Source organism: Crocodylus porosus, unplaced genomic scaffold (genome assembly GCF_001723895.1).
Source record: "Crocodylus porosus isolate Cpor-Errol unplaced genomic scaffold, CroPor_comp1, whole genome shotgun sequence".
In the NCBI taxonomy this organism is placed as follows: Eukaryota; Metazoa; Chordata; order Crocodylia; family Crocodylidae; genus Crocodylus; species Crocodylus porosus.
In genome coordinates this window covers 213,046,435-213,068,375 of record NW_017728886.1, presented here as the reverse complement: position 1 = coordinate 213,068,375, position 21,941 = coordinate 213,046,435, and the positions used below count along the sequence as shown (strand labels likewise).

The 21,941-nt window shown below is 42.2% G+C and overlaps 1 protein-coding gene across 2 annotated transcripts in view; it reads left to right on the top strand.

Annotated features, from left to right (window-relative positions):
* TRAM1 (translocation associated membrane protein 1) overlaps nt 1–15,089 on the top strand; it is a 32,204-nt gene extending 17,115 nt beyond the window's left edge. For both annotated transcript variants that reach the window (XM_019549072.1, XM_019549063.1), the window contains exons 7-11: nt 104–174; nt 275–379; nt 875–1,018; nt 3,124–3,284; nt 13,556–15,089. In XM_019549072.1, the coding sequence (XP_019404617.1) occupies nt 104–174; nt 275–379; nt 875–1,018; nt 3,124–3,284; nt 13,556–13,629 (555 nt within the window). In that variant the 3' untranslated portion in view covers nt 13,630–15,089. The remainder of the gene's footprint in view (nt 1–103; nt 175–274; nt 380–874; nt 1,019–3,123; nt 3,285–13,555) is intronic.
* Nucleotides 15,090–21,941: the final 6,852 nt, after the last annotated feature.

The following is a 21,941-nucleotide window of genomic DNA, read 5'->3' as shown; positions in this document are numbered from 1 at the left end:
GCTAATATCCTCAAGCAGCCGAGGTGTCTGAACAGCGTAGAGCAGGGATCTGAAATAGTGAATGTGATAACATTGCACATCTAATTTTCTTTCTGCTTAATAGGAAGACATCCCTCGCCAGCTAGTCTATATTGGACTTTATCTTTTTCATATTGCTGGAGCCTATATTTTGAAGTAAGTCAGTCTTTTTTTTAGCTTACTTCCATTGGATTTATCTGTGAACTTAAATAGATTGTAAAATGGTTTAAATATTTGGTTTGCTTTTGTTTTTTAGCTTGACTCATCTTGGACTTGTTCTTTTGGTGTTACATTACTTTGTTGAATTCCTCTTCCACATCTCCCGCCTCTTCTATTTTAGTGATGAAAAATATCAGAAAGGGTAAGTAGTTACAGTTTTAAACCCTTATAACTTCTTTATTGACCCACAAGGCTTGTGTGTATGCGTTTAACAGGAAGTCTGTGTGTCTGCTTAACAATTAAAATTGATTCAATTAGGACTTGCTTAACCTTCCATTCATTTACACTTAAAATCCTGCCTTAATAAACAATACTACTGTTTAAACCTAAATTTGTGTTTTGAACACCACTTATTTTCTTTAAGATTATATGATGTATTCCTTCCAATAATATTTAAACTTTCGCAGTGACTACAACTTTTTATTCTAGTAAATGTGTAAATAAATATAAAGTATTCTGTGTGCATTGAAAGTAATATAATACCTTATGTGAGTATTGATCTTTTAAAGTTTCATTATCCTTCTCAACTGTAAATGGATTCTGAAGTAATGGGAATAAACAGGAAGACATAGTCTGGGACCCAGTCAAAATGATAAATTTATAAACTTACTGATGCATGATATTTTTTTCACTCCAGGTTTTCAGTGTGGGCTGTTCTTTTCGTTTTGGGGAGACTTTTGACCTTGATTCTCTCTGTCCTCACTGTTGGCTTTGGTCTGGCTAGAGCAGAGAATCAGGTGCTGGATTTCAGTACTGGAAACTTTAATGTGCTAGGTTTCAGGTACTGTAAAATTTAAATTTTAAACATTGCTTTTATATCTACCTTGCATTTTATGGAGCATATTATAGTCAGGCTAGAAATATGGGTTATTAATCTGAACTCTGTAAACATCAGATTTGTAGCTCCTAAAGTAAAGTAATAAGGCATGCATGTAACTTTCAGCAAAAGTTAATAACTGAAGAATCTCTGTACTACAACAAATCATAATGTTGGTTGTCATGGCAGAGAAGAGCACTTGTAGGCTTAAAATTACCATTTCATATTTTAAAAAAAAAAAAAAAAACTTAGTTTCTTAACTATTTTAAAATCAATTTATTGGCATCATGACTTAACAGAGCTGTAGCCTGTGCTGTGCTGAAAGAAAAAATTTGGTAAGATCCAAGAAATAAAGTTGCAACATGGAGTTTGCCCAGCTTGCCAGGGCAAAGAGGCATGCATTTTTTGCTTACCTAGGAAAATGAGCTGTAGCATTTTCAGATCTTGGTATTGATAAATCTTGACTGCAGCTTTAGGTATTTGTAAATATCCATAAACATAAGGACTTTACAGCAGAGGCCTAGAGTATCCCCATCACTTGCTGAGATTGTTTCCTTACGGCCACGATAAGGTAGTTTGGTGAAGGCCCACGCTGTTGTTGTATCCTAAAAGTTGCTGTACAGTCTGCCTGACCTTCCAGTTTTAATTGCCATCAGCAGGGATCCTGGCTTTCTCTGATTTTAAAAACCACAAAATCCATTATTAAAAATTTTAAAAGCCCCTTGCAGCCCCCCAGCTCTGCTGGAGGTGGCCCCTAGCCAGGGCTATGGGGCCAGGAGCCCAAGTCTGCAGCTCCCTGCCCCCAACAGCAGGCAGCTGCAGCAGAACCAGCATGGAGCTGGCTTTTTCCCACTGCTGCCGCCTGCTCTGGTGGGGGCAGGGATGGCTCCTGCCCCTTCCCCTCCCCCTGCCCAGCCCAACCAGAGGGGCCTCCAGCATCCTTCAAGCCCCGCTTACCTCAGGCTCCAGGAGCAAAGTGTGAAGCTGATCTGAGCGGAGCTGTGGCTGATGGATCCTCCAGCTTTGCCCTTCTTCCGCCCCTCTGGGCAGAGCTGGGGGTTTCCCGCCCTACTTGCAAACAGCTCTTGCAGGCTGGAGCTCAACCAGCCTGCAGAGCTGTTTGCAAAAGCAGGGAATTGGTGGGATTCTCTGATAAAAAGGGGAAATCTGCATTTTTCTCTGATAAAAAGGGGAAATCCATGGTTTTCTCTGTTTTTCTGTGGGAAATGGAAAACCAGGATCCCTAGCCCTCAAAAAGGAACTTATTCTGGGGTCTGAGTTACAGTATGGAATAATGTCACAGCAGTAAGGAGAAGGATTGTTTGTTGCAGTGTAATCTACTCATTTTCCCCAAACCATAACCCCATACTAGTCTTGAGGATTTTATTATTTGGCATTGTGGGAAAGGGAGAGAGCATGCCACAGAGCTGTGGCTGCTTCCCAGATTGCAAACTCCAGGCAATATCAACTTTTAGGTATCTCATTTTGCTCTGTATTAAGCCCTGTATCCTTATTTGTACTTGTTCTCATTTCTGGTCACCATTAAGATATGTAAGGAAGTAAACAAATTGGCACCAGACTGGCTTGTGTTTCTGGAGAGGGGAGGAAAATCCAATTTACATAGATCACCGTTTCTCAAACTGGGGTGCACAGCAGACTTTTAGAGAGTACAAGAAAAGGAAGAAATGGGAAAGCAGAAGGGGAAAGGGAAATTTTAAATTGACAGAAAGGAAATAAAACTTTAACTCTCTTGGGTTGTTTGAGAAATTGCATTGTGGCTATCATGATATTTTTATTTTTTTATTATGCATAAATAATATGGAATCATAAGGGGAACATAGCAGCATAACAGCCATAGAAAGCGGTATGTCTGAGTGGCCTGTTGGAAAGAATTTGTAACTTGTCTTTTGAAAGCATTCCTTTCAATATGCCTGAGGCCCATATTTTGACAAATGCACATAATCAGGCTATTTTACTTATTTTTGGGAAACTTGACAAAATTGTTGGCCATGCTTTTGTTTGACATGTTTACATGGTTCTCTCTATTGTGGCCACCCTCTCTTTTGTAGGATCGGTGTACTGGCATCAATATGTGCAACTCAAGCCTTTATGATGTGGAAATTCATCAATTTTCAACTTAGAAGGTGGAGAGAACATTCTTCTTCTCAACCCCAGTCACAGAAAAAGAAGTTTGTAACAGCCAAAGGAAAGCCCTCCAAAAAAGAGAGAGGTTTGTATTGTGTGGGTTCAGTTCACTTTTAGTCTTCAAAGAGCTTCAGCAAACACAAAAGTTTATCTGGCATAATTGGGTAAAATGCTATTAATGATAGATTAATCTTAGTGGTGCTTGAGGCAGTGTTGGTTGGTGAAAGTGATTAATTGCAAGGAAAAAAACTTTGAAACTGGTCTCGCTGTTTTACAAACCAAATTATATAAAATATTACCCAAGTATCTAAAAACGAGCTTTCAGATACTCACTGAATGTCTTCCAATTGCTTATGTAAAAGGTACATCTATAATTTCTAGCTATTCAAGAATTTTCAAATCCTTCCTTAAGCATGTGCTTTCACCCATCTCATGGGCCAAGAGACTGTTCATCAGACTTGCATATATCTGAATACTGATAAATTAATGTGTCATTTATGTAATTCTCATGAAGTTATAAAATTTATTAATCCCATATATTTTAAAAAATAACTTTTATGTTGTTTAAAAATATAAAATTAAAATGTTAACAGGTATTTTTGTGTTAGCTTCACAGTTGAACTACTGTAAATTTGCTCTTTGAGAACATAGGAGCCATGCAAGTTATTCATAGATTTCATAGATATTAGGGATGGAAGGGACCTCGGAAGTTTGAGTCCAGCCCCCCACCCAAAGGGCAGGAAGTCAGCTGGGGTCATGGGCTCCCAGCAAGATAAGCATCTAATTTGCTCTTGAAGGTGTTCCATGTAGGTGCTTGAATCACCTTCGATAGCAGGCTGTTCCAGACCTTGGCGGCTCAGACAGTAAAGAAATTCTTCCTTATGTCCAGCCTGAAATAGTCTTGTAGTAGTTTATGACCATTCAACCTCATCATCCCTTGGGGCGCTCTGGTGAACAAACATTCCCCCAGATCCTGGTGGTCACCCCTGGTAAACTTATAGGTGGCCATCAGGTCACCCCTGAGCCTGCACTTTTCCAGGCTAAAGAGCCCCATGGCTCTCAGCCTGTCATCGTAAGGTCTTTTTTTCCTGACCTCTGATCATGCGCATGGCTCTCCTCTGCATTCTCTCAAGCTTCTCCACATCCTTTTTGAATTGTGGAGCCCAAAACTGGATGCAGTACTCCAGCTGCGGCCTCACCAAGGCCGAGAACAAGGGGAGAATGATGTCCCGGGATTTGTTTTGAGAAGCATCTATGGATGCAAGCCAGCATTTTGGTCGCTTTACTAGCCGCAGCATCGCATTGCGGGCTCATGTTCATCTTGTGGTCAATGATGACCCCCAAGTCTCTTTCTTCCGTAGTGCTAGCCAGCGTAGCACTGCTGAGCCTATAAGGATGCTGCAGGTTTTTCTTCCCAAGGTGGAGAACCTTGCATTTTTCAGTGTTAAACACCATCAGGTTCTTGTCCCTCCATTTTCTGAGCCTGTCCAGGTCAGCCTGGATCGCCCGCCTATCTTCTGGCGTGGATGCTTTGCCCCAAAGTTTGGTGTCATCGGCGAACTTGGCCAGTCCACTCCTGACTCCAATGTCCACATCATTAATGAAGATGTTGAACAATATGGGTCCAAGGACAGAGCCTTGGGGGACCCCACTGGTCACAGGACACCATGGTGAGTTACTGCCATCAATTACTACCCTCTGGGTCCAACCACAGAGCCAGTTCTACCAGCCAGTGGATCGTGGTGGACCCAAGGCCACGATTGGCCATTTTCGCCAAGAGGTGATCATGGGATACCAGATTGAAGGCTTTTTTGAAGTCAAGATATATGACATCAATCTCATCTCCCTTGTTCAGGTGATAGGTCACCTGGTCATAGAAGGAAATGAGATTGGTCAAGCAAGACCTACCTGCAACAAACCCGTGCTAGCTATCCCTCAGGATGTCAGCGTCAGCCAGTCCATTAAGGATGGCCTCTTTAATAAACTTTTCTAAGATCTTCCCCAGGATAGAAATCAGGCTGATGGGCCTGTAGTTAGCCAGATCCACTTTCTTCCCTTTCTTGAAGATCAGCACCACATTGGCCTTCTTCCAGTCTTCAGGCACTACACCAGACTGCTAGGAGTTTTCAAAGATCCATGCCAGAGGCTGAGCTATGATGCTCGCCAGCTCCTTGAGTACCGTGGGGTGTAGATTGTCAGGGCCGGCTGACTTGAAGATATCCAGCTTCTCAAGATGGTCCTTCATGAGGTCAGCATTAATGGAGGGCAGGGGATCTCCCTCACCCAGACCTCCCTGTCCCATAGCGGGCATGGGCGTCCCATGATGAAAGACTGACGCAAAGTACCCATTTAATAGGTTGGCTTTTTCCTGGGCGTCAGTTGTCAGTTGCCCCATCTGGTTCAGCAGGGTCCAATGTTGTCCTTGCTTTTCCTCCGGCTCCCCACATATCTGAAAAGGGACTTTTGTTGTCCTTGATGCTCGAAGCTAGTTCGAGTTCAGTTGCAGCCTTGGCTTTCCTGGTTGTCTCCCTGCAGGACTGGACCAGTGCAGAATAATCCTCTTTGGAGGTGAATCCTATCCTCCATCCTTTGCAGGCCTTTCTTTCTAGCCTCAGGAGGTCTGCTAGGTCCCTGGAGAGCCAGGGGGGCTGCTGTGCACTTTTGCTGCCTTTCCTCCGAGATGGAATAGACTTAGCTTGTGCATTGAGGATCGCTCCCTTGAGGAGCAACCACGCTTCTTGGACTCCCCTCTCCCTGGGGTCATGGTCCCTTAGGGCCTCACTGACCAGGCTCCTGAGTTAAAGTTGGCTTTTCAGAAGTCAAGGACTTCTGTGTTGCTGACTGACTTGCCAGCTTTACGGCAGATGGTGAAGGTGATCAGCTTGTAGTCGCTGTCGCCCAGCTTCCCATTGATCACTAGGTCGCCAATTAGGTCATCCCCCGTAGCCAGTACGAGGTCAAACAGAGCTCCTCTGGGCCCCTCTGCACCTTCCTCTGGGAGGTTGGGGTCTGGCCCCACCCTACTCCAACCCCGCTTGGTTCCCAGGTACAAGAGAAACAGCCTCACCCCCCCGGTGCCTCTCGTCAGGTAGAGGTCATCCATGCACGAGAGGAAGCTTTACGACTGCTCAGATTTTGCTGAGTGATCCTCCCATGAGATGTCCGGGTAATTGAAGTCACTCATGACAACCATGGTCCCGGAGCATGTGGCCTCAGCCAGTTCCCAGGCAAACTCCTGGTCAAACTCAGGACTTTGGGTGTGAGGTCTGTGGTAGACTCGCACTGTTGTGTCCCCTCTGCCATGTTCCCCACAGATTTTAACCCAGAGGGTCTCCAGTCATCTACCCTGGTTGCCTAGGTCAGCTTGCAGGGATGTGTAGCTTTCCTTAACATAGAGAGCTACAGCCCCGCCCCTTTTATCTACTCGATCCCTCCTGTACAGGGTATAGCCAATAATACCCGTGGTCCAGTCATGGGTGGAGTCCCACCAGGTCTATGTTATCCCTATGACGTCATAATTATTTGCGTTGAGCAGGAGGGTGAGATCACCCCTGAACCTGTGGTTTTGCAGGCTAAAGAGCCCCATGACTCTCATCCTGTCATCGTAAGATCTGTTTTCCTGACCTCTGATCATTCTGTGTCTACCAAACTCTTCAGGGAGGTTGGGAAGCAGTCTGACATCATGACAGGTATGCATATGTGTGTCAGACTAGTTTTATTGGAATTGAAATAGTGATAACATCGTCTTAAGAGAGAAGAATTTGCTTGCACTATTCTGAACCTTCAAAACAACCTTTGTAAACAGATTAATCAAGAGTATGTACGTGTAAACTTGTTTAGGGTATATCTGGCTTGTAAGTTACAGCTATGCTTTTTTGCCAGAGGAGTATGAAAGATGAGATGCATACTTTTTTCTCCTGAGTTATAACTTTAAATTATCCAATTTGCTCACTACATCACTAAAAGAAGGGACATTCAAGAAATGAAATAATTTAATAAAATAAAATATTTAAGATGTTTAAATTATCTAGAGCTGAAAAGTAGCTGCAATCTACTGTAATAGCTCAAGGTACTTTGAGCTATTTCACCTGGTGTCTTGGTGTTTCCAGACCCCTTATTCTGAAGTTTGGTCTGAAGCTGATGGTATTAATTCCAGGAGAAATCAGGGGTTTGGAGAACCAAATGACAACTCAGACACCTGAAATTCAGGGACCATAGTTTTTGTCCTGGTTATACAATATCATGGAAAATTAGGGTTGGAAGAGACCTCAGAAGGTCATCTAGTCCAATCCCCTGCTCAAAGCAGGACCACCCCAACTAGATCATCCCAACCAAAGCTTTGTTTAGCTAGACTTTAAAAACTTCCAAGGATAGAGTCCACGACCTCACTGGGTAACCTGTTTCAATGTTTTACTACCCTCCTACTCAGAAAATTCTTAATATCTAACCTAAACTTCCCTTGCTGCAACTTGAGACCATTGCTCCTTGTTCTGTCATCTGTCACCGCTGAGAAGTCCAGCTCCATCCTATTTCAAACCCCCTTCAAGTAGTTGAAGGCTGCTATTAAATCCCCCCCCCTCAGTCTTCTCTTGACTAAATAAGCCCAGTTCCCTCAGCCTCTCCTCAGAAGTCATGTGCCCCAGCCCCCTCACCATTTTCATTGCCTTCTGCTGAACTCTCTCCAATTTGTCCACATCCTTTCTGTAGTGGGGGGCCCAAAACTGAACACAGTACTCTAGATGTGTCCTTGCCAGTGCTGAATAGAGGGGAATAATCACTTCCCTTGACCTACTGGCAGCATACCTACCAATGCAGCCCAGTATGCCGTTTAGCCTTCTAGGCAACAAGGGCTCATATTGGCTCCTGCTGGCTCATATTCAGCTTATTGTCCACTGTAACCCCCAGGTCCTCTTCTGCAGAGCTGCTGCCCAGCCAGTCAGCCCCCAGGCTGTACTGGTACATGGGATTGTCCTAAGTGCAGGTCTATGCACTTGTCCTCATTGAACCTCATAAGATTTCTTTTGGCCCAATCCTCCAGTTTGTCTAGGTCACTCTGATCCTAGCCCTATGCTCCAGCCTATCTACTGTTCCCCGCCAGCTTGGTGTTATCTGCAGACTTGCTGAGGGTGTACTCTGTGCTATGTTCCAGATCACTGATGAAGACACTAAACAAAACCAGCCCCAGGACCGACCCCTGGAGCACTCCACTTGATCCTGGGTGCCGATTAGACATCAAGTTCTTGATTACTACCCTCTGAGCCTGATGCTTCAGCCAGTTTTCTATCCACCTTACAGTCCATTCACCCAGGCTGTGCTTCTTTAGCTTGCCTGCGAGAATCTTGTGGGAGACCATATCAAAAGCCTTGCTAAAATCACACCATATCCACTGGTCTCCCCACATGCACAAAGCCAGTCACCTCATCAGAGGAGACAGGTTGGTCAAGCACACCCCTGGTGAATTCATGCTAACTGTTCCTAATCGCCACCTTCTCCTCCAAGTGCTTAGAAATGGATTTCTTGAGGATCTGCTCCATTATTTTTCCAGGGACTGAGGTGAGACTGACTGGTCTGTAGTTCCCTGGATCTTGTTCTTTTGCTACTGTTGGCTGCTCACCTCCTCAAACTGTGCTCTCAGATGCAGTGGTCTGGGAGCTGACCTTGCCTGTGAAGACTGAGGTGAAAAAGGCATTGAGCACTTCATCCTTTTCTGCATCCTGTGTCACTAGGTTGCCTCTCCCATTCTATCAGGGACCCATACTTTGCCTGATCTTCCTGTTGATTTCTACAAGTATGTCAGTAACCTCCTTGTTACCCTTCTCATCCCTTGCTAGCTGCAACTCCAATTGTGCTTTGGGCCTCCTGACTTAATTTCTTCATGCCTGAGCAATACTCTTATACTCTTCCCTAGTTTGTTCAAGTTACCACTTCATATGAGCTTCCTGTTTGTGAATTAGTTTAGTGAAGAGTTCCCTGCTTAGTCAAACTGGTCTTCTGCCATACTTGCCAGACTTTCTGCACATCAGGATGGTTTGTTCCTGCACTCTCAGTAAGGCTTCTTTAAAATACAGCTAGGTCTTCTGGGCTCCTTTCCCCCTCAGACTAGCTTCGCAGGGGATCCTGCCCATGAGTTCACAGAACAAGTAAAACGTCTGCTTTTCTGGAGTCCAGGGTCCTTACTCTGCTGGTCTCCATCATTCTTTTCCTCAGGATCCTGAACTTGATATCTAGCACAGTGGGATCTGGTTACTGATTTGGGATTTCCAGGTGCTATGGTAATACTATTAATTGCAGTCTGTACTGGATTTCCAGCCATGGCTGCTTTCTGTTATACTTGGCTTGTACAAGTTATGAATACTAAATGTTTTGACTGGGGCAGCAGTTTTCAACCAGGCTGCTGTAGATGTCAGGAGTACTTTAAGATCCTTTCAGGGGCAGTGCAGCATAACAGTGCTAACACTGCATAGTAAGCGTGCAGATATGATTCACAAGATAAACCCTGCAATTTCAAATAGGAAATAGTAGTAAAGACATTTGGGTCTGTTGTGGTTTGAGCTCTTTGCAACAGAAGAATTGTTCTATTATTTTTCTGTAGTTAAAAATGAGTGAAAGGTAAGAGCTGCCATTTTCTAAGGGGTGCCTTGAACCTAAAAAGGTTGAAAATCACTGAATTAAGGTATATTCTCTATCAGCCTTTGCAGTGTAAAGTAAACGGAAATTGTGTTCTTAAATAACTCGGGTGTTTCTTTAGGTGCTCAAAAAAGCAACCGAAAGCAAGTTGCTTGTTCTTAAAAAGTTGGTCAGTGTTTAACAAAGTTACTTGTTGGCCTTGTGTGTTTGTTTTTAATGTATTGAAAGTATAAGCTTCTTAATGCTTTTCTTAACTAGCAATTCTTAAGTGACAATGTAGCAATTGTTTTTGATTTTGAGAGTTGTGTGCATATTTTGAGAATCTGTTGGGATTAGAGCCTTCATTTTTATATTCTTTTTTTCCCCAGGCTTTTCAGCATTCAAATAAGATTCTCTTTCAGTATTAGTATTTTTATTATAATTTAATTGTAAAAAACTAAATGTTACAATAGCACAAACTTTCAAGTTAAATTTAAAGAATCTTCACCTGACTCATTTCAGTGACTTTTTTTAACTGACTCTTCAATCACATGAATAAGCAATTTAAATTTGTATAACTTGGCTGACTTTGGAGAGGTGAAATTCCTTTGAAATTGATATGAACCAGTAGGTGAATATTCATGTCAAGAGAAAATGTAGAGATGCACCTAATTATATTTTTGGGGAACAAACCAAAAATCAAGATACTGCATATGCCCTAGAAGTCCTCTGCCAATTTAATTTAGATGGGATTTTATATTTGAAAGTTACAGAGAAAAGATTTCTTAAAAGCCCAGAAATTAGCATTGTTTTCAGTCTTAGTTCTGTTCTGAAGAAAAAGGTGGCTTAGGCACATAGCAAGGAAAGTTTGTTCTTTTATGCTTATATGCATCAAATGTCATGCCTGATAGTCTTATTTATGAAGGTTACCTGTAGAATTTGAAATCTTACATATGGTGGTAATAAGCTGAGCTGATTTTTGCGTGGGTTCTTTTTAAGTCATTTGTCTTGTAGCCAGATGGGTTCGTGGCAATGACATCCAACTTCTCTACAACCAAGGACCACATACTGCATGGGCAGCTTGCCATGTAGACAGCTCCCTTCATCATATGTGCAGCCTCTTCTGGCTGGGCATGCAACGTGTCACTGCAGCATAGGCAACCCAAGCCCTCCTACACTGCATGTGTAGCATGGGCATGCTAGCCTCCCAGCTGCATACATCTCCCCCTTTGCCACTGCCCCTTGCTGGGTACTCAATATGAATAGGCCAGTCCTCTCCCCGCCTCCCTAACAAGGGTACCCCAGGCCCCTCCCACTGCATCACCCTGCCTCACCCCCAAGAGTGGGAGCAGGAGCCAGGGAGCTCAGAGACTCCAGACCACCACTGCATCAAAAGCAGTAAGGGGAGCACTAGTTCAGCAGAAGCCTAGAGGCCACTGCCAATTGGACAGCCCTGATTTATGGGGTCTTAGTAACATGTGGTGCTTGTGTAAACTTTCCACTGAATTGAGTTAAGGAAATTGTGCGACATATCTGGGTAATATGGGGTGGTTCCCAGTATTGTGTTTCCAGGTTAGACTGCAGATTACTCTCACTTTTTTTGTTTTGCCATCATTTACTCCTGGCCTCTAGTGAACAGAGTAAGCCGCTATGGGACTACGTAGTCACTATGGTAGTGTGGTCTAACCAGTTCGGATTTGAATGTTCATCTGAAATCAGATGATAAAGTGCTTGTTGAAAACCTAAACTGCATCCAAAAAAAACTCGAGGATCAATGTATGGATACAGTTACTGGGATTAAATATACCTGCTGCTGTTGGTAGTGCTGATTATGCGTAGAACTTTTTCAGTGTAAGGATGGAACTTGCATATATGTTCTTGACTAAAAACTTGGAATACTTATAAGAAAGCATTTCAGCTATTTTCAAGAAGGAAAAAATATGAGGAAGTAATATTTGTCACCTGTTTATTCTTTAAAAAAAAAAAATTGTGGCTTTCTTTAAACAGGCTAATTAAGCACTTGTCAGGCATCCAGTTCTGCTATTTAGCGTTAGCAAGTGTCAGATGCGCTTGTGGCTTTGTTATGAAGTCACAGAACAAGATACATTTTTAAGAAATTTACTAGTGATGTACTAGTTTTACAATAGACTAACGTTTTTGCAACTTTCCACAGCACTTCACATTTTAAAGAAGGTCTGTTGAGAGTAAAGCTGATGGAAAAACATTGTTAATAAAATATGCTTTGTAGATATGTGTATAGTGATGTGGTAGAAGAGTTCTCAGTGTAAATTTAGGAAGGGTACATTACTTGCAAGTGATGAGGTTAAAAATGTTTTTTACAAGTTATTCCTGGTTACTGCCAGTGCATCTCTCTTGGTGTAAAGCACTGTCTACCTTCAATCTTTCATATGCTACAGAACAGTAACTTTTGAAGATGCTTAAAGTTCTTTTCTTTTTTTAAAAAAAAAAGAAAATAATTGTGTTGTGAATTTTTTGTAATCCTCTGAATGGGGTGAATATCTTGCCCAAATCTTCAGTTGTGCTGCTGTAACTGCCTTGGATGAAACCAGCTCTTCACCACCTTTCCCAGCCTAGGGAATAATCTTGTTAGCCTGTGCCATGTAGCGGCCCTTAAATTGCACTGCAAGCAGAAGGCAGAGTGAAGTTGCACCTTGGACTAAATCAGAGAGAGAGAAGCTTTTGTAAGCAGTATCTTACATTATGAAGGGACTACCATTACAAACTAACTTAGAAATCCTGAAAACAGTATAGATACCATGAGACTGCATCAGTGGCTGAAGCAGTTCATGGTGTCCTCTGAAACTCTGGGAAAAGGAAAGACAAAGGTGGTATATGGTCTGTCTTGTGTGTACTCTCTCACATATACACACATGCACCAAGCTGGACTGCTGTGGAACACCTGGATGTTCTGAAAGATTTTTATGTATCAGGCTGCATACTTTAAAAGAGGGAGGGAGCGAGGGAGGAAGGAAATTCTGGTGCATGGTAAGTTGCCAGCAGACTGTAGACCAGAAAGTAAAAGTTACTGTGTTTATCATATATTGCAGCGATTCTCAACCAGTGTCTGCAGGTGTAAGACCTTTTGAATGGTGCAGTGAGGTGCCACACAATGTTGGGACTGACAGGTGTGCAAACAAATATACATGATTTGAAAGATGAACCCAGAGAGTTCAAGTAGGCATCCAAAGCATTGCAAACCTTTTGAGTTCTTTGTGATAGAATTGCTCTATTTTCCTATAGTCAATGAATGAGTGAAAGCTAAGAAGAGCTGGCACTTTCTGAGGGGTTCCTTGAGTCTGGAAAAGGTTGAGAACCACTGTTGTATTTTATGGTTTTACTCTTCTCGTGTGTCACTGCCATGTAAGGGAGTTGGGTATCTTACTTTGCTATAAAGAACTATATCTTTCTACAACTTAGTTGAATTTGGATTTTAACCTCAGTCTAATTTACATGGTAAAAAATCACCTCCTGGTTATCTTAAGCAGTCTGGGATACTAATTTTGAGAATAAATGTCAGTCTTTACACTTTTTTTTTTTAAATGCTCACATTTGCTTCATTATGAAAGTCTTAATAAAGAAAGCATTTAGCAGAGTAATATTTGGAAGAATAAAATTAAGGCTGCATGTTTTGGTTAAAAACTACTTAAAGTAATGAAATTGTGAAGTGTGGTGTTCTGATTGAAAAATAAATCAATGTGTGGTGTTTTTGTTTTGTTTTTTCGTTCCTAGAAAATGGAGTAAATGGAACAGTAACCTCAAATGGAGCAGACTCGCCTCGTAGCAGGAAGGACAAATCCTCGTAAAACTGAGTTTTATTAAGTTAATTGACTAATGTCCCCAAAGAATCTGCTTTTTACTCTGAAAAGCCCTTCAGTGCTAGAGATTTCACTGATGCAGAAATACAATTCATGCTTTTTGATTATTGCTGTCGTATTGTTTTGTGAAACTCTTTTTGAAACTATTTTGACTAAGGAAGTTTGCCTTCAAATATTTAGGGGGCCACAACACTTTTTAAACAACGTTGAACACTTTTTTTAAACCTTTAGTGTGATGAGATATCAGTCGGTGACTTCCACCTACTGAATCAAAATTCCACCTACTGAGGATCACTGAGACAATGAATTCTACCTGCCAGTTTTTATAATTTTGGTGAGAGATGCTGTTCCAGAAATACCACATTTTCCAAGATCTCTAAGAAGTATCGAAAAGTTGAAGTAAAACATTTAATATCTATTTTTAGATATTTTAATACTGCAGCATACTACTTTGATTCCTATTTACAGCTCAACTTGGATTTGTGTGACCACCAAAATGAAACATGCGTTATTTTGTAGGTAACAGCTATGATGTTTGATTTAAGAAATGCCCATTTCATTAAAACAAAATCTAATTGAGTTGAAATGTTGCAGAGTCTTATTGTCTATGTTGGCTAGAAATTTCTTGTGAGGAAAAATTCCTTTCCAAGGTATAGCTTTAGCTCTTGAAAATTAGAAGAGAGAATGTTTATTTTAGAAGAGTGATTTGCCTAGCACTATTTGAATAAGTTAATTGAGTTAACTTGTAATAATTGCGCTTATACAGTCTGCATATCTGAGAGCATTGGTGTGATATTTGACCCTTTTTGAAAACTCACTTTGTCTACAATTTTTAGATAGCATCTTTTCTTAATGTGTGATGTGATTTAATTTAGAAGGTAACTGAAAGGCTCCACCAAGAGCAAATCTGTTTAAACTAATCAAGTTGCAACAAACATTCCTTTACTCTAACTCTTTTACTTTGGTTCCATCTCTAATTGGGAAATGGTTCTGTTATGTTTACAGCATATATTTTTTGATGAAAAATATATTTAAAAGTGACAATGGGGGGGTCTTTGTTTTGTTTTTCAACAGAATTGTTGGTGTCATTGGTTACCCTTGAACTATCGTTACTTAAGGTTACTTTCACACCTGTCTGTCTTAGCTTTAAGTGTGAGGCCTTGCCCATTAATTATATTATCATTTTAATATTCAGTTCATGTTTGCATACTTTTGTTTTGTAATGATATAACCCTGCCCCAGAAAAACTTACTTAAATCAACATTTTAAATGAACTTTTCAGTTGAGTACGTTTTCAGTTTGACACAACTGCTAGACTGCTTTTTTATAAATAGAAGCCCTTATGAGCAATCTTAAATTCATTGAAACAGAATATTTGTAATTATAAATTGTGGGTATAGGAAACTGCTTTAATACCCAATGAAGTAATAAAAAATATTTAATCTTTATATTTATTCTGTATCTTTATTTTCCAGTTTGGTTGCAAAAAACCCTTTTTATTCTGTACACTTGTACAAAATTTGGTCTATGCTTAAGTATTTAGTCCAGGTGCCATTGTAAAATTATTCTGACATGCTTTTTGTGAATTTTATAAATAGCCTAAGAGTTGTCAGATAACCTAAGTTGATGTCTTTGCTTCACACCACCTCCCATTTTAGACTTGCTGGCAGGCATTCATCTGTTTACAGTACTAAGTCTGTTACAGGGCCATGTACACAGAAATGTGCCAAGTAAACTTCTACGGAAATAATGATAACACATTGGTTTGAAAAAACAAAATGGTGTCGCTTTAGACTTGGAGAGAAGAATTCCATTGCATCTAATCATGAAACTGGAAAATTGAGGTTAAAAAAAATTAGAAAAACGTACATTTTAAATTTTGATTTTATGGAACAGGTTGCCTAATATCTGTCTGTAGCAGACACTTTGTGTGCTGCCTTCTCAGCTTGTACTTCAAGCCAGAAGTGAAAAAATGTTTAAATTGCTTATGTAGTAGTTTTAGCTCTGAATTGAATCAACTAGGTTTTTCCCTTATGAGTTTACACTGTCTGAAAAAGCTCTGAAGGGAAGTTTAATCTGAATCTGAATCTGTAAGGGATGAACATCACTACTTCATTTGATTTGAAGAACTCGGCTTCTAAATATGGGAAGAGCTGGATTCTGCATTGTCAGCAACAAATCATAGGTCCTAACTGCTGATGCATGAAACAGCTTGCATTTAACTAATCCCTACCTTGAACGTTATTTTGAAGTCCTTCAGAAGTTACCCTAAGTAGTGGGGTCTGAGTTGTTAGCTCCTGGGCTGCATCTGGATTACAGAGCTCCTTGCAGGCTGCATCCAGACCTACCTCTGGCAGTAGGGTGAGCTGTCACTGTTGTGTTACCTCAAGGAGGCCTAGGGCTTAATACAACTGCCATTCACACCACTACTACTGAAATGCATCCCCAGAGTGTAGTGGTGGCACCATCCCTCCACCGCACTAAAATTCCCAGGCCCTCCAAGAGTTCTGGAGGGTGGATAACAAATCTCTGTGGTCCATATGCTTGATGCCCCGGCCCGGTTTTATTTTATTCCATTCTGGGGGTTATACAATTTTCTTCAAGCCAGCTATTTTTTATATAGTGCTGGACTTTGAAAAGATCTCTCAGGTATGCCATGCTGAAAGATGCTGTGGCTGCTCTACACATGCTAATCCCTGCTCTAAGGTCCCCTCTGCACATTATATTTATGCGGCAATTAACATGTTCACAGTGGCATAAATAAGAAAACAATAGACTTGCACCCAATTTAAGGCACTATAAAATGAGGAGTGTTTTGTGTGGTGCCCTAAATTTAAGGTTTGGCCAGTAGCTGAGAATCAGATTAATTTTTTGGTCCCACCAGAGGCCCAGTGTGGGAAAGAGAGGATTCTAGAGCTGCTTGGCACAGGAGTTAAAGTGCCCAACCAAGGCACTCCATGGCTTCCTAACCTGGGGACCTTAAACCCCATACTGAGCAACTGGCCAGCTGGGTCCAGGACTGCACTGAGGCCAGTTTGAGACCATGGTGCGGTCACTGGATCCAACCATGGCGGGGGGTCGGACTAGATGATCTCAGGTCCCTTCCGACCCTAGAAACTATGAAACTATGATTGTCAGCCAAGCGGGGACCTCACCAGCACTAGTTCCTCACCTTGGTTTGGTCCCTGGCTAAGCTGACAGTCGGCTGATTGACAGGCACCCAGCTTGTTGGGTGTCATGATCTCGGGCTTGCCCTGCACTGGCAACAGTGGAATAATTGGAATCTGATCCCCGGTCTCAAAATCATTTGTCTGCTTTAAATTAATATCTGTCAGGAGCTTAAGAGGCATAGCTTATTGGGACATGCTGTATTGGTATAGTACTATGCATCCCCTTTTGGCATAGTACCATACGTTCCCCTTGTGTGAGGAGATAAATGCCTTCCTCCCCTTTTAAAAATCCTACACCTGCCCCAGCTATTCCAGTGGTGCTTGTAGGAGACTGCTGCTGTTGCATTTCCCTGCCCTTTCCACCCTCTGGCAGCCCCTATGCTGATGTGGTATGCAACAGTAGCTTAAAATGATGCACTGCAGAATTCGTTCGAGAAGAAGCACCACTAGTAAGGGGACTGAATTCTATTTACCTAGTGGGATTGCTAGAGACACAGCAATGCTGCATCTATAGTAAGTTACCTGAGGAGTAAGGGTTTGGCTGTCTGGAGGAAAGGCTAGGTAAACTCTTTTCCTGCCTATAGTGACTCTATCATTCCCTAGCTTGTCTTGCTGTAAATCACCTCACCAGCTGCTAGGTTTAAAATGTATTCTGGCATTTGGATGTGTCTGAGTCAGACAGTTTGTAATCCTGAAGCATGTGATGAATTTGAGATATTGGAGAAACAACCACTAGGGGCCACCACATGCTTTCACAGATTTTTGATGCTGGGAAAAAACTTAAATATGGAAAAGCATTTCACTTCTTTTGATAAGCTTCAATTTCTTATATGTAGCCTTCCACTTACTTTTTTAGAAGCAGTTCCTCACTACAGAACAACAGATTAGTTATCAGAGTCTCAATATTGTTCAACGATTTTGGATAATGTACATATCTTAATCTGCAAGTCTACAGAGATGGGTTTATTTCGATATAAATTATGTCGTCTTTTGTATTACAAAAATGAAACTTTGAACCTCTGTTTAAAGGTGTATTTTAATGATAATCCCAAACTACAACACTTTAGGTTTAAAAGACAATGTTTAGGTCTAAAATCAGACATACTAGCTGTGTTTAGCCATATACCCATATCAAGCTGTGTGCTGATCTATTTGCTTTGTTCTTATGAGCAGGCCATGTGTGCAAAGCCTGTTCTCTGCAGCTCCAACAATTATTTGATGCCTTCAGTATAAGGTTATAGTGATAAAATATTACAGGATTCATGTCCCCTACGTTTGAAAATAATGTCAGCTTTTATCTGTCAATAGGGCACCCTTTATATCCTGTAAAAAAAAAAAATATATATATATATATAAAATAAAAATTATTTTTTTTTAATTTATGTTCATTGACATTATCGCCTTTCAAATGCCATAGAACAGTACAAGAACATTTGTCTGCAGCAGTTAGAATAATTTCAAAGAACAACCAAGTTGCACACTGCTGGCTTGGCTTATGTTTCAGCAAAAAGAAAGCGTTGTGCAACTCGTTCAATCTCTGGCAAGATCCTTTCTGTACAGAGGGAGTAGAGATTGGGAAAACTGGAAAACTGAAAAGGAGGATGATAAACTAGTTGATACTGTTTACAATCTGTGGAATAGTTTAATTTGCAAGTCAGAATTGTGTTGACAGTAAAACTGCAAAGAGGCAAACTGGTGGACTCAGTGTCTTGCTTGTTCAGTCACTGTTTCCCTTGACCCTTTCAGGTGGGCATGATTCCAAAGGTCAGTTTGACCTGTTCAAACTCCATCCAAATGTAGCTGATGTAGGGTTGCAGGAGACATGAGATGTATTGCAAAAATATACGTGTGCACTGTTCTCATAGACCAAATTAAATTAATTGTTTATAACAATATACTTCACTTACAGAGTTTGTACCAAGAGCATATGTTCAGTACTGTAAATATACCTACATATGAGCTAGATCCCTAATTTTTGTCACCTGTTGTTTGAAAATGTAAAACTTGTAAGAGTTTTCTAAAGGCCTGTTTGGCAAGTGAAGGAAAGCTATTATTTCTAGACGCAGCATAGATGAGGCTGTAATTTGTTCCACCTTCTCTCCGTAATTAAGATCCTACTTTCCCCGTTGTCCAGACAGACCTGCTTGGAAAAATGGGCTTTGTGTTGCTTTTGCTACTCTACAGACAAGTAACTTAATTCCAGATGTTTCTTTCATTGTACTGTCAGCTGGTTTTGTCCCAAGAGCTGCAGTGGTGTAGGAATTTTCCTTGTGGAGGACTAAGAAGCAAAGCCTCACTTTTCTTTGGAGGAGGGGCGGAGAATCTTTTCTTTCTTCAGATTCGCCTGCTGGACAGTTTGAGTCCATATGGCTTCAAATTCTGAGACTACTTTATTTTAATTTTTGAGGAGTGTGAGGTGTGGTGTTGCAGCTCTTCCATGGTGAAAGGGGAGACCTCATTCCAAAATGGCAGAAATAAAGAAAACGAGCACAAGATGCCTGCCAACAAGACTATCCTGGTCCCCCGCTCTACTGAAAACACTGGATGAAAACTTTTGGGGGCTTCATGACTAAGAGGGGGAGGGTCAGGATTCTAACCCAGGTTAAAGCAGCAGCTTGTAAGAAAAATAAGTGAAGTTGTTCCCATTGACTGCTTTGTCATGTGTATACTTTTGATCAGCTGTAGACATCTCAAATACCAATTTTTTTTAAGTGTGGAGGATATCTATATGATAACAAGCAGAAATTGATATTTTTCTGTTTTCAGGCCACCTGATACCTTCATGTTTTATAATTTTTATTAACTTTCCCTTCCCTTTCCTCTGTGGTTGGAATACAGTTGGCAAGGATTTGCCACATCTGTTGCAAGTGGATGATGGTAGTATGATCTGTTCCAGTATCAAGTACTGTATTTAACAGCAATATTTAGTAAGTTTTATCATTACTTACTTTGCATCTTTGTGAAAGTATTATTGGGAAGATGATGAGGAAATGTTTCCCTAGAATTTAGGCACCAAAATCTCTTGCTCCTGAATGTGATTTCTAGTTGCAACTATGGATTTTTAAAGTGTTGATTTTTTTTTTTTTTAATTTGTTATTTTATCATGTGTACTAAATATCTGTCTTTACTTATTTATATTTCTGGAGTGGGGAGGCACCTCCTCTGCCTATCATCTTCTTCCAGTGTGGCAAGCTTTACCAACACCCTGGTCTCCTGCCCCTTCTGTGGGTAGAGGGAGACCCTGGCACACATGACCCTTGAGTGTGCTGGGCTACAGCCCCTCCACCTCCACCTCCTCCTCCTGAGGTTCTGGTTGAATTTCATCACTCATCCTTTTGTTTTTGGTCACCTCTCTGCGGCTCTACCAAGTCCCGGGACCTCCTGGGCAACCCCCTCCTGGCCCTGGCAAAGTGGGCCCTGTACATGACCAGGAAGGAGGCTCTGACTAGGAAGGTGCCTGGGGACTGCAGAGCCACTTTCCTCTCACTGGTCTGCACACGCCTCTGAGTGGAGGACCAGTGGGTGCAGCCCGGGGAGCTCTGCTCAGTGTCGCCCTCGACCACTCCATTTTCACATTTTTGACCCTTTGACTGTCATGACACTCCTATCCTGTTTTTGCCTTTGTTGTCCCAAGATATTAGTTGTCCCACTCATCCATTAGCCCCTGTGAAAAGGGGCTACTTGTTAGCTGGGTGGGCCTTAAAGCCCACAATGATTGAAAAGACAAATAGACAGGAGCTTGAGGCCCAGCCAGTTGACATACGGGGTCCCCATGTGCCAGCTGGACTGCTGCAGCAATCCTGGCCTAGAGTGGCCCCTGCACCTTCTACCTACTGGAGCAAGGGCTGTGACCTGCTGCAACCTTTGACCCCCTTGGATCTGCAGGCCTATGCCTGGACGCCTGCCAGGCTTGGATGGGCTCTGTACGACCACCTGGGCTGTGGTATGGGTACTGCAGCAGAGCAGTCTACACCTCTGGGCCCGCTGCCGGTAGGCTGTGGCTGCACAATTGGCCTGTGTGTGGCACTGCTGCTACATTTCCCACTGCCCTGGTATCTGGACAACTATCACCCGGAAGATGTGCTCAGTGCAGTGGCCCACTTTGAACTGTCAAAGTACGTCCTCCTGGCTGTTTGGGGCCAGGAGGTCAGCCACCTTGTTTGCCTTCCAGCTGGGTCCCCAGTGCCTGCCCTGGGCAGACTTTGCCTGGGTCTTGCCACTTGCCTCACCAGAAGAACTCCTAATGTTTCCTGTTTCAAACTTTCAAATTCTCTGATTTAAAAAAAAAAAAAAAAAATCCCAAATTCATTCTTTAAAATATCCAAAAATCCATGTTCTTCCACAATAAAAACAAAACATGTATATGCAGGACAGAAAAATCAATTGAGCAATGTTTTATTGATTATATTTACAATTTTAAAGCAGTTTGGAGGCCCGCCAGTGTCACTGTCATCATAATAAAATGAATTCTAAATATTTATATGCTTTGGTGTTTGCTTTTGGGTTCTTTATCATGGAAAAATCACAGCTCCCCCTGACCCCTTTGCTAAACAGGATGTGGGGACAGCTGCCCCTGTAGCCACAGCTCCCTCCAGCAGGTCTCATCCTGTCTGGCAGCTGGGCAGGCAAGGTGAGATGTGGGGGGATATGGCATTTGCAGGACGGGGGTGGGAAATGTTGTGGAGTTTGTGGGTGTATGAGGAGGTGTGTGTGTGGTGTATGGGGGGGTATGTGGGTGGGTATTGGGAAGTTTGAGGGGGGCCACCGCATACCGCCTGCAGTGCCTAGCCTCTGTCCAACACCTCTCACTCCTGCCACCACCTGTGGCTCCTGTCCAAAGGCGTGCTAGCAGGCCAGGGGCTGGGTCCATTCGGCATGTACAAACCAGAAGGCTGTGCCTGCAGTGGGCCCTGACAGCCTTGCTGTGTGCCAAGGGGAGGCAAGCATGTGGCAGCCCTTCCCCCCCACACACACACTATACCAACAAACCCGCCCAGAAACCACACAGTTGTGTCCTCCCCACCCACCCAATGTCCCTGCTTACCTGGGACAGCACCTGGGTCCAGGTCATGCTGCAGCCTTGCCCTGCTATTTGCCCCAGCACACTAAGGCAACATGCTGGGGCAGAAA